This window comes from Zeus faber (genome assembly GCF_960531495.2).
Source record: "Zeus faber genome assembly, chromosome: 18".
NCBI classification, from domain to species: Eukaryota; Metazoa; Chordata; class Actinopteri; order Zeiformes; family Zeidae; genus Zeus; species Zeus faber.
In genome coordinates, this window is record NC_137210.1 from 29,069,294 (window position 1) to 29,081,793 (window position 12,500).

The 12,500-nt window shown below is 44.7% G+C and overlaps 1 protein-coding gene across 5 annotated transcripts in view; it reads right to left on the minus strand.

Moving 5' to 3' along the window:
• Positions 1–12,500, minus strand: part of itgav (integrin, alpha V) — a 40,417-nt gene that overhangs the window by 10,126 nt on the left and 17,791 nt on the right. For all 5 annotated transcript variants that reach the window (XM_080019320.1, XM_080019318.1, XM_080019317.1 and 2 more), the window contains exons 16-24: positions 8,740–8,785; positions 7,982–8,089; positions 7,735–7,790; positions 6,834–6,988; positions 6,492–6,629; positions 2,679–2,746; positions 1,974–2,121; positions 1,791–1,883; positions 997–1,076 (exon numbers count right to left, since the gene is read on the minus strand). In XM_080019320.1, the coding sequence (XP_079875446.1) occupies positions 997–1,076; positions 1,791–1,883; positions 1,974–2,121; positions 2,679–2,746; positions 6,492–6,629; positions 6,834–6,988; positions 7,735–7,790; positions 7,982–8,089; positions 8,740–8,785 (892 nt within the window). The remainder of the gene's footprint in view (positions 1–996; positions 1,077–1,790; positions 1,884–1,973; positions 2,122–2,678; positions 2,747–6,491; positions 6,630–6,833; positions 6,989–7,734; positions 7,791–7,981; positions 8,090–8,739; positions 8,786–12,500) is intronic.

Consider the following 12,500-nt stretch of genomic DNA (forward strand, 5'->3'; position numbering starts at 1 on the left):
GACTCCACCAGACTCTGAAGGTGTCCTCTGGTATCTGGCACCAAGACGGTAGCAGCAGATCCTTTAAGTCCTGGAAGGTGGAGGTGGGGCCCCCATGAATCAGGCTTGTTGTTCCAGCACATCCCACAGATGCTCCATGGGATCGAACCCAAACCCACCCACCCACATGATGTAGAAGAAAAGGTGATTCCTCAGACCTCCACCTTCTTCCATGGCTCCATGGTCCAGTTGTGACACTCACATGTCCATTGTAGGTGCTTTCAGGGGTGGACAGGGGTCAGCATGGACACTGTGAGCTCCCATACGCAGCAAGCTGCCATGCACTGTGTGTTCTACCCCTTTCTATCATAGCACCATTCACTTTTCACCACTTTGTGCTGCAGTAGTTCTTCTGTGGCATCGAACCAGACGGAGTAGACTTCACTCCCCACGTGCATCAATGAGCCTTGGGCCCCGTGACCCTGTGGCCGGTTCACCGCTCGTCCTTCCTTGGACACTTTTGGTAGTAACACTGCACAGCGGGAACAGCCACAAGACCTGTGCTTGTGGAGATGCTCTGACCCAGTCGTCCAGCATCACAATGTGCTCCTTGTCAAAGTGGCTCAGATCCTGACCACGCCCATTTTTATACTTCAACAACTGACTCTTCAGCTGCTGCCTCATATATATATCATATATAACACTATGTGTATAATCATAATATATAACACTATGTATATAATAATAATATATAACACTATATACATAATAATATATGACACTATATATCTCCCACCACTTGACAGGTGCCATTGGAACCAGACGATCAATGTTATTAACTTCACCTGTTACTGGTTAAATGTTGTGGCTGCTCAGTGTACACACGCACGCACGCACGCACGCACGCACACACACCTATTCATGTCAACAAAAGACCAATCATGCTGCTACAGTTCTACTACTACTACGACAGACAGACAGACAGACAGACAGACAGACAGACAGACAGACGTCTACCTGACAACCTGCAGGTCGAACTTGACCGACGTGTCCTGCTCTGAGAGCTGGTGGACACTGAACCTCAGCTCCGCCAGGACCTGGAGGAGGAGGAGGAGGAGGATGAAGAGGTGTGCATGTGACACTGTCAACTTGGTACCGCAAAGCTACCGTACCGCAAAGCTGCCGTACCACAAAGCTACTGTACCGCAAAGCTGCCGTACCACAAAGCTGCTGTACCGCAAAGCTGCCGTACCACAAAGCTACTGTACCGCAAAGCTGCCGTACCACAAAGCTGCTGTACCGCAAAGCTGCCGTACCGCAAAGCTACTGTACCGCAAAGCTGCCGTACCGCAAAGCTGCCGTACCGCAAAGCTGCCGTACCGCAAAGCTGCCGTACCGCAAAGCTGCCGTACCGCAAAGCTGCCGTACTGCAAAGCTGCCGTACCGCAAAGCTGCCGTACCGCAAAGCTGCTGTACCGCAAAGCTGCTGTACCGCAAAGCTGCCGTACCGCAAAGCTGCTGTACCGCAAAGCTGCCGTACCGCAAAGCTGCTGTACCGCAAAGCTGCCGTACCGCAAAGCTGCCGTACCGCAAAGCTGCTGTACCGCAAAGCTGCTGTACCGCAAAGCTGCTGTACTGCAAAGCTGCTGTACTGCAAAGCTGCTGTACTGCAAAGCTGCTGAGCCACCTCCAAACATGTTGCACGGCACCCTGAGGTTTCCAAGTCTCTGTGAAGGTTTGTTTCATTGGTTCTTCATTGAACCCTAAAAGAATAACTCAGAATTTGGGCGGAGTGCAGGTGGAGCACTGACCTTACTGCCTCCCTTCATGGGGTTTCCCAGGTCGCACACCACCAGCCGGGTCTGGTTCTCCTTCTTGTAGGCGCAGGACAGTCTAGAGAGAGCCTGCACATCACCACAGCTGATCAACAACCCCTCAGTGTGTGTGTGTGTGTGTGTGTGTGTGTGTGTGTGTGTGTGTGTGTGTGTGTGTACCTGGCCGCCGCGGACCACCCCGGTGAAGTCGGCCTGCGGGGGCGGGTAGACGTGCAGCTCGGCCTCGTACGCTCCCTCCCCCTGGTTCTCGGCGCTGACCTCCAGCGTCAGCTCGTTGTCGTCGCCGATGTACAACTGCTCCCGGTCGCTGCAACACGGATCACACACGACCACCTCACGGTTTACCACTTTAAAGCCAGGGATCATGTGAGCTCACGGCGCTGACTGTGGGAAACTGGAGGCTCAATATAATGACTCAAACATATAATATGCAGCTCTTCAACATTTTTAGTCATTCTGGGGATTACAAAATGAAATTCAAGGACTTTCAAGTTGTTTTTCAAGCACCATTTTTTTTAAATAAAAGATAAAACATCTCTATTGATTCAAATATAATATCATCTTAGGCTCATTGTCTGTTATTGATATTAGTATATATATATATTATATTTATTATTATCTCACTGTCGTTTCCAACCATGCTGCATGACATTTACATTTCTCTGCATAGGCTCTGGAATATCACAGCTTTTCAATGGTCATATTTTGTTTTCCAAGGGCTTTTCAAGCACCTCAGCACAAAAGGGGCTATTTTCAAGGTATTCCAGCACTTACATTTCTGACGATGGAATTAAAGCACCTCAAGCACCTGGTGAGAGCACTGCCGAGGCGCTTCCTATGATTTTGCTATTCATACGTTCTCACCTCTTGACGGAAAGCCTGAGGTCCGGTTTGCAGATGTTGTCTGGGCCACAGTCCAACAGGATGTGAGCCTGAGAGGAAAAACTTTATTTGAAAAACTCAAAAGACAATCATGACAAAATGAAAAACAAATCAAGATGATGACAAATGAATGAATGAATTGTTATGATGATGTCATCATGATTCATGATCTCCTATTGTTATGGTTTGGATTTTGATGACGCTCTTTAATTAATTAATTTAAACAGGACGATCGCTCAAGGGACACGACTGAGGTGTCGTTACAACCGGGACGTCGCCCAAATAAAACCCCAAACACATCATTTATGACACAACCAAAAAGAAGCAAATTCTCAGATTTGGACACGGAATCTATCTTTACAAACTTCATAAATGACTTAAAGTCTTAAATGATTAAAAGTGTAAGTGGTGATGAAAGATGGGAGAGTCAGAAAGCATGCTGCCTTCAAGAGTCAGAAATATACAATTTAGATATTGTTCATAATATTCATATACATTCATAATGTAATATAATATCTCATTGGAAAAGCAATACCCAAGCACTAGCACAATAATATGCAAAGCTGGTGTTATTTTAAATATTATTTCATTGTTTGGAGCAGCAAGACCCAGGCCAGGAGTAATGCTGTGTTCTTTAACAGCAGGCCAAAAGATGTACAGTACTTCATTTTTGTTCAATTTATTATTTAGAGTTATTTTAGAGTTATTATTTAGAGTTTGTGTATTTAAATATGATTTATTTTCTTACTGTATTTTAGAAGTTCAAATATACAGTAGTATCTACGGAGTATCTGCAGGCTGGTTCTGGTGGGCGAGTCTGGGTAGAACAGTCTGGGCCATTGTTTTAGTCCAAGTCCGTCCCTGAGCCTCGACCCACCACAGATGAACTGATGCTGAAACCTCATTTTCTGTTTAGTAAGTACATGAGTTATTTATGACTGAATAAAAATTGGTAAAACGTTAGTCCTCCTCAATGATATGTGGCTTTGGTTTTGTTTGAGGTTCATAACAGTACATTGTAATAAGCAGCTCATTAGTTTGTGATTCACAATTGTGATATTGCTGCCTTCAGCTATTTATTATTATTATTATTATTATTATTTATTCATTTATTTATCAATTATAACTCTTTTACTGTCGTCATTTCATGATGTGCTATGTGTAATATCCTAAATGTCATATAAACGTCTTGTAAGAATGAATCCTGAACAAGAAAAACCTTAAAGTGGCCACACATGCTCCTTTTTACACAAGTTAATCTACAACTCTGTGGTCCCCAGACATGTTTTTGAAGTTGTTTGCTGAAAATACCGCTCAGGTTATGCATTTGAACCAGTGTGACATGCCTCTAAACCATGACTGTTCCAAAAACACATGTTTCACTGTGAAGCTTTTCTTGGGAAGGAGCAGCCAGGCCCCTCCTTCCGAGCCAACGGGGGTTGAGCTTCCTCCCTTTTCTTTACTCAGTAAACTTTCACTGATTTCTCCTCGTCAGTCACTAAAACCTGTTTCTGAACAAATCTGAGGTGAGAAATAATCAATCCAGGTTGTGACTCTCATCATATGACATCTATTTTTATTGGTTTTGTTTGGAGAAAGGCACGGCGGATGGGATGGAGGGGACGACCATATAAGGACATCCGTGACCAGCTGACGTCATCTCCTGCAGAGTAGAAAAAGCCTCTGGAAACGATGCGTTCAGGGCGGTGGGAATCCTGAGCTTTTTGTCCACAGTCATTACGTTGAGGACAGTGATGACAGGCCATTTATTCTTTTAATCCGACAGAACAAATTTGAGCATTGAAACAGTGTACGAGCAATTTACTGTGATGTGAAACCAGAGTGAAAGTCCTGTGTCCGCCGTCCTGTGTGTCCGCCGTCCTGTGTGTCCACCGTCCTGTGTGTCCGCCGTCCTGTGTGTCCGCCGTCCTGTGTGTCCGCCGTCCTGTGTGTCCACCGTCCTGTGTGTCCACCGTTCTGTGTGTCCACCGTCCTGTGTGTCCGCCGTCCTGTGTGTCCGCCGTCCTGTGTGTCCGCCGTCCTGTGTGTCCGCCGTCCTGTTTCTACTGTCCTGTGTGTACACCGTCCTGTGTGTCCACTGTCCTTTGTGTCCACCGTCCATTGTGTCCACCATCCTGTGTCCACCGTCCTGTGTCCAACGTCCTGTGTCCAACGTCCTGTTTCTACCGTCCTATGTGTCCACTGTCCTGTGTCCACCGTCCTGTGTCCACCGTCCTGTATGTCTACTGTCGTGTGTGTCCACCATCCTGTGTCCACCGTCCTGTATGTCTACTGTCCTGTGTGTCCACCGTCCTGTTTCTACTGTCTTGTGTGTCCACTGTCCTGTGTGTCCACCATCCTGTGTCCACCGTCCTGTGTGTCCACTGTCCTGTGTGTCCACCATCCTGTGTCCACCGTCCTGTGTGTCTACTGTCCTGTGTGTCCACCGTCCTGTTTCTACTGTCCTGTGTGTCCACTGTCCTGTGTGTCCACCGTCCTGTGTCCACCGTCCTGTATGTCTACTGTCCTGTGTGTCCACCGTCCTGTATGTCTACTGTCCTGTGTGTCCACCGTCCTGTTTCTACTGTCCTGTGTGTCCACTGTCCTGTGTGTCCACCATCCTGTGTCCACCGTCCTGTATGTCTACTGTCCTGTGTGTCCACCGTCCTGTTTCTACTGTCCTGTGTGTCCACCGTCCTGTTTCTACTGTCCTGTGTGTCCACCGTCCTGTGTGTCCACCGTCCTGTGTGTCCACCGTTCTGTTTCAACTGTCCTGTGTGTCCACTGTCCTGTGTGTCCACTGTCCTGTGCCACATCACCCACGTCTCCCTGGGATTTATTTCGTAAAAACTGGATGTTTTGAGTAAATTTGTCAAAAAGAATCCTGTACTTCTGGAACAGGGAGACAGCATTTGCTCAACCTCTCTAGCGTCTTACTCCACCAACTCATCTCGCTGCACCACCCGATGCACGTTTCACAACCAGTCAGTTTTTCGCCAATTCCTGCTCCGAAGGTGGATCAATTTGACTGAAACTTGAACCACGAGATGTCTGAGGTGTCCCGGCTCTAACGACACCTGAACCGCGTCCGTACCTTGAGCGGTTGTCGTGTTCCAGACACTTTTATCCCAAAAAATAGAAATCCCAACAATAACATTACGGATCCAGCCCGCGAGCTACTTCACCGCCTCATAATTAATAATAATAATAATAGTAATAGTAATAATAATAATAATAATAATAATAATAATAATAATATTAATATTAATAATAATAATACTTCACCACCTCATATTTAATAATAATATGAATAATAATACTTCACCACCTCATATTTAAAAATATCATTAATAATAATAATTGACACACTCATATTTAACAATAATATTAAAAAAAATACCTGACCACCTCACAATTAATAATAATATTAATAATTATAATACCTTACCACCTCATACTTAATAATAATAATATGAATAATTATTATTATTATACTTGACCACCTCATACTTAATAACTTACATAACTTACATAACTTCCAAACTTACGATTACTTAGCACTACTTAGCAGTATTTATTTATTGTTAAACTCATATTTATTAATAATAATAATAATAATAATAATAATAATACTATTAATAATTATAATACTTTACAACCTAATACTTAATAATAATAATAATAATACTTGACCACCTCATATTTAATAGTAAAATTAATTCATAATAATACTTGACCACCTTATAACACAACATACTATTATTATTAATAATAATATTATTAATACTACGTAACCTGCTTGGTGATGTTGGAGGGCGTATTCATGTCCAGCACGGGCAGCAGGCCGCTGGAGTCGGCCGCTCTCTGGATGTCCAGACTGTACTCCATCACCACGGAGATGGGAGTGATCTTATCCCGGAAGTCCCCGTCATCCTGACACACACACACACACACACACACACACACACACACACACACACACACACACACACACACACACACACACACACACACACACACACACACACACACACACACACACACACACACACACACAAAGAGAAAAGGAAGCAGTTTGGTGCATATAATGGGAGAGAGCAAAAGGGAGGAGAGAGAGGAGGGAGAGGAGGAGCTCACCCTGAGGAAGGCCTCCTGCTCCTCGCAGGCCAGGACTCCTCCGTTGGACACCGTCATGTTCTTGGCGTACTGGAAGGTTCTGCCGTGCAGGAACAGAACCCGCTTGGTGGCCTCCTTGTGCTTCAGCCGGTCCAGGACCAGGTCCACACGGAAACCTGGGAGGGAGGGTGGAGGAGGAGAGGAAGGGGGTTTGTTGTAGCTCCTTCAGAGTCTGCTGTTGCGGACCTGCTCATCACGCCCCACACCCTGCCCCCGCTGCTCATGTGGCAACTGCATCTTGCGGACGCGTTAAAGGATCAGTGTGTGGGATTTAGTGGCATCAAAAAGGCAGAAAGTCTCTCTCTAGAGCCAATGTTTGGTTTGTCCGTTCTGGGCTCCAGTAGAAACACGGCGGTGCAACGCGGCGGTGCAACACGGTGGTGCAACATGGCGGTGCAGCAGGGAGGTGCAACACGGCGGTGCAACAGGGAGGTGCAACATAGCAGTACGACATGGTGGTGCAACCTGGCGGTGCAACCTGGCGGTGCAACATGGCAGCCTGCGTGCAGCGTATGGCTTCCTATGTAGATACAAAGGTGTGGTTCTAAGGTGATGTAAACACAACTTTGGTATTGATGTGATTATACAGGAATGAAAACATGATCAATGTTCTATTCCATTCCTGTCAAGTCCCTTCCTACATTCTACACACTGCTCCTTTCATTTCTGAGGGTGTGCACGACCAGTGTCTGCAAAGCAACGCAGGACATGCAGGGCGGCCATCTTGCGTAGACGTTGGCGTCGTTAGAAGTTAGAAGTACTGTATATTAGGGCCTTAAGTCATTTTGGCGGCTTTTTACTCCTTCAAATAACCTCCCACGTACTTTAACACCAAGCACCATGATACTCTGTTTAAACTTACTGAGTGAAGCTGGAGCTCCTCTTCCACTGGCCTCCAGGCAGTACTTCACCTTGAAGCTACACACACACACACAGACACACACACACACACACACACACACACACACACACAAACCATGATAATGTGTGTATAAGTACCATGACACTGCAGTAGTACTTCCAGGCAGTGTGTGTATAATGTGTGTATAAGTACCACGACACTGCACTAGTACTTCCAGGCAGTGTGTGTATAATGTGTGTATAAGTACCATGACACTGCAGTAGTACTTCCAGGCAGCTTGCAGTTCTTCTCCTCAGAGTTGAGGATCTGAGGGCTGAGGTCCAACGTGGCGTTGACGCTGATGACGGGTCGAGCTCTGAGCAGAACAACCAATGAACATCAATACGTGACCAGGACCAATGGAGCAGGACTCCTGGTTTCTACACCTGCCGACACGTCTCTGATTGGTCGTGACCCTCCCCCGGCGCTCGCTTACTTCTCAATGACGCCGACCTGTTAATAACAACCGTTGCCACGGGCAACCGCTTCACCTCCCTCGTATCACCACACCTACGTGCTAACGCTAGCACCACCTAGTGGCTCCACCTGGCGGCTCCACCTGGCGGCTCCACCTGGTGGCTCCACCTGGTGGCTCCACCCGGTGGCTCCACCCGGCGGCTCCAACCGGCGGCTCCACCTGGTGACATGTCAATCTCGGACTGAACATGAATAACAGTAACTAGTTCGTTGACATGTAGGAGGATGGTTGACTGTGTTGCTGTGACTCATTTCCTTGGTGAAGCTCTTTGACCACACACAGAGGGTGTAGAAGGTGTAGAAGGTGTACTACAGCGGTGGCTCGGTGCTGACGGAGCAGGAATCAAACAGGAGACGTCGTAAAAACTCAGTGGGAGTTGGACATGAAGAGCCTTTGATACCAGAGGTGGTCCAAGTCATTAACACACACACACACACACACACACACACACACACACACACACACACACACACACACACACACACTACCTGTATAAAACAGCTTTGTCTGCTCCAAACACTCCAACTATTAAATCTGGAGAGAGAGAAAATGAACCGTTAGTTGAACAGTGTGTGTGTGTGTGTGTGTGTGTTAGATGTAAAACATTGAATCAGCACCACACAGCACCACGTCACATAAATACACGTGCTTTAGTGTGTGTGTGTGTGTGTTTGAGTGTGTGCGTGTGTGTGTGATTTAGTGTGTGTTTGAGTGTGTGCGTGTGTTTTAGTGTGTGTGTGTATGTGTGTGTTTTAGTGTGTGTTTTAGTGTGTGTGTGTTTTACTGTGTGTGTGTGTGTGTGTGTTTTAGTGTGTGTATGTGTGTGTTTTAGTGTGTGTTTGTGTGTGTTTTAGTGTGTGTGTGTGTGTGTGTGTGTGTGTGTGTGTTAGATGTAAAACATTGAATCAGCACCACACAGCACCACGTCACATAAATACACGTGCTTTAGTGTGTGTGTGTGTGTTTTAGTGTGTGTGTGTTTTAGTGTGTGTGTGTGTGTGTGTTTTACTGTGTGTGTGTGTGTTTTAGTGTGTGTTTGAGTGTGTGCGTGTGTTTTAGTGTGTGTGTGTGTTTTAGTGTGTGTTTGAGTGTGTGCGTGTGTTTTAGTGTGTGTTTGAGTGTGTGTGTTTTAGTGTGTGTGTGTTAGATGTAAAACATTGAATCAGCACCACACAGCACCACGTCACATAAATACACGTGCTTTAGTGTGTGTGTGTGTGTGTTTGAGTGTGTGTTTGAGTGTGTGCGTGTGTTTTAGTGTGTGTGTGTGTGTTTTAGTGTGTGTTTGAGTGTGTGCGTGTGTTTTAGTGTGTGTGTGTATGTGTGTGTTTTAGTGTGTGTTTGAGTGTGTGTGTTTTAGTGTGTGTGTGTTTTACTGTGTGTGTGTGTGTGTGTTTTAGTGTGTGTATGTGTGTGTTTTAGTGTGTGTTTGTGTGTGTTTTAGTGTGTGTGTGTGTGTGTGTGTGTTAGATGTAAAACATTGAATCAGCACCACACAGCACCACGTCACATAAATACACGTGCTTTAGTGTGTGTGTGTGTGTGTTTGAGTGTGTGTTTGAGTGTGTGCGTGTGTTTTAGTGTGTGTGTGTGTGTTTTAGTGTGTGTTTGTGTGTGTTTTAGTGTGTGTGTGTGTGTGTGTGTGTGTGTGTGTGTTAGATGTAAAACATTGAATCAGCACCACACAGCACCACGTCACATAAATACACGTGCTTTAGTGTGTGTGTGTGTGTTTTAGTGTGTGTGTGTTTTAGTGTGTGTGTGTGTGTGTGTTTTACTGTGTGTGTGTGTGTTTTAGTGTGTGTTTGAGTGTGTGCGTGTGTTTTAGTGTGTGTGTGTGTTTTAGTGTGTGTTTGAGTGTGTGCGTGTGTTTTAGTGTGTGTTTGAGTGTGTGTGTTTTAGTGTGTGTGTGTTAGATGTAAAACATTGAATCAGCACCACACAGCACCACGTCACATAAATACACGTGCTTTAGTGTGTGTGTGTGTGTGTTTGAGTGTGTGTTTGAGTGTGTGCGTGTGTTTTAGTGTGTGTGTGTGTGTTTTAGTGTGTGTTTGAGTGTGTGCGTGTGTTTTAGTGTGTGTGTGTATGTGTGTGTTTTAGTGTGTGTTTGAGTGTGTGTGTTTTAGTGTGTGTGTGTTTTACTGTGTGTGTGTGTGTGTGTTTTAGTGTGTGTATGTGTGTGTTTTAGTGTGTGTTTGTGTGTGTTTTAGTGTGTGTGTGTGTGTGTGTGTGTTAGATGTAAAACATTGAATCAGCACCACACAGCACCACGTCACATAAATACACGTGCTTTAGTGTGTGTGTGTGTGTGTTTGAGTGTGTGTTTGAGTGTGTGCGTGTGTTTTAGTGTGTGTGTGTGTGTTTTAGTGTGTGTTTGAGTGTGTGCGTGTGTTTTAGTGTGTGTGTGTGTGTTTTAGTGTGTGTTTGAGTGTGTGCGTGTGTTTTAGTGTGTGTGTGTGTGTGTTTTAGTGTGTGTTTGAGTGTGTGCGTGTGTTTTAGTGTGTGTGTGTATGTGTGTGTTTTAGTGTGTGTGTGTTTGAGTGTGTGTGTTTAAGTGTGTGTGTGTGTGTGTGTGTGTGTGTGTGTGTGTGTGTGTTAGATGTAAAACATTGAATCAGCACCACACAGCACCACGTCACATAAATACACGTGCTTTAGTGTGTGTGTGTGTGTGTTTGAGTGTGTGCGTGTGTTTTAGTGTGTGTGTGTGTGTTTTAGTGTGTGTGTATTTTAGTGTGTGTTTGAGTGTGTGTGTTTTAGTGTGTGTGTGTGTGTGTATGTGTGTGTTTTAGTGTGTGTTTGTGTGTGTTTTAGTGTGTGTGTGTGTGTGTGTTAGATGTAAAACATTGAATCAGCACCACACAGCACCACGTCACATAAATACACGTGCTTTAGTGTGTGTGTGTGTGTGTGTGTTTTAGTGTGTGTTTGAGTGTGTGCGTGTGTTTTAGTGTGTGTGTGTGTGTATGTGTGTGTTTTAGTGTGTGTGTGTGTTTTAGTGTGTGTGTTTTAGTGTGTGTTTGAGTGTGTGTTTTAGTGTGTGTGTGTTTTAGTGTGTGTGTGTGTGTGTGTTTTACTGTGTGTGTGTGTGTGTGTATGTGTGTGTTTTAGTGTGTGTTTGTGTGTGTTTTAGTGTGTGTGTGTGTGTTTTAGTGTGTGTGTTTTAGTGTGTGTTTGAGTGTGTGTGTTTTAGTGTGTGTGTGTGTGTTTTACTGTGTGTGTGTGTTTTAGTGTGTGTGTGTGTGTTTTAGTGTGTGTTTGAGTGTGTGCGTCTGTTTTAGTGTGTGTGTGTGTGTGTTTTAGTGTGTGTTTGAGTGTGTGTGTTTTAGTGTGTGTGAGTGTGTTTTAGTGTGTGTGTTTTAGTGTGTGTGAGTGTGTTTTAGTGTGTGTTTTAGTGTGTGTGTGTGTGTGTTTTACTGTGTGTGTGTGTTTTAGTGTGTGTGTGTGTTTTAGTGTGTGCGTGTGTTTGAGTGTGTGCGTGTGTTTTAGTGTGTGTGTGCGTGTGTTTTAGTGTGTGCGTGTGTTTTAGTGTGTGTTTGAGTGTGTGTGTTTTAGTGTGTGTGAGTGTGTTTTAGTGTGTGTGAGTGTGTTTTAGTGTGTGTGTGTGTTTTAGTGTGTGTGTGTGTGTGTTTTAGTGTGTGTGAGTGTGTTTTAGTGTGTGTTTTAGTGTGTGTGTGTGTTTTAGTGTGTGTGTTTTAGTGTGTGTGTGTGTGTGTTTTAGTGTGTGTTTTAGTGTGTGTGTGTGTGTGTGTTTTAGTGTGTGTGTTTTAGTGTGTGTGTGTGTGTTTTAGTGTGTGTGAGTGTGTTTTAGTGTGTTTTAGTGTGTGTGTGTTTTAGTGTGTGTGTGTTTTAGTGTGTTTTAGTGTGTGTGTGTGTGTGTTTTAGTGTGTGTTTTAGTGTGTGTGTGTGTGTTTTAGTGTGTGTGTTTTAGTGTGTGTGTGTGTGTTTTAGTGTGTGTGTTTTAGTGTGTGTGAGTGTGTTTTAGTGTGTTTTAGTGTGTGTGTGTGTTTTAGTGTGTGTGTGTGTGTTTTAGTGTGTTTTAGTGTGTGTGTTTTAGTGTGTGTGTGTGTGTGTTTTAGTGTGTGTTTTAGTGTGTGTGTGTGTTTTAGTGTGTGTGTTTTAGTGTGTGTGTGTTTTAGTGTGTGTGTTTTAGTGTGTGTTTTAGTGTGTGTTTTAGTGTGTGTGTGTGTGTTTTAGTGTGTGTGTTTTAGTGTGTGTGTGTGTGTGTGTGTGTGTTTTAGTGTGT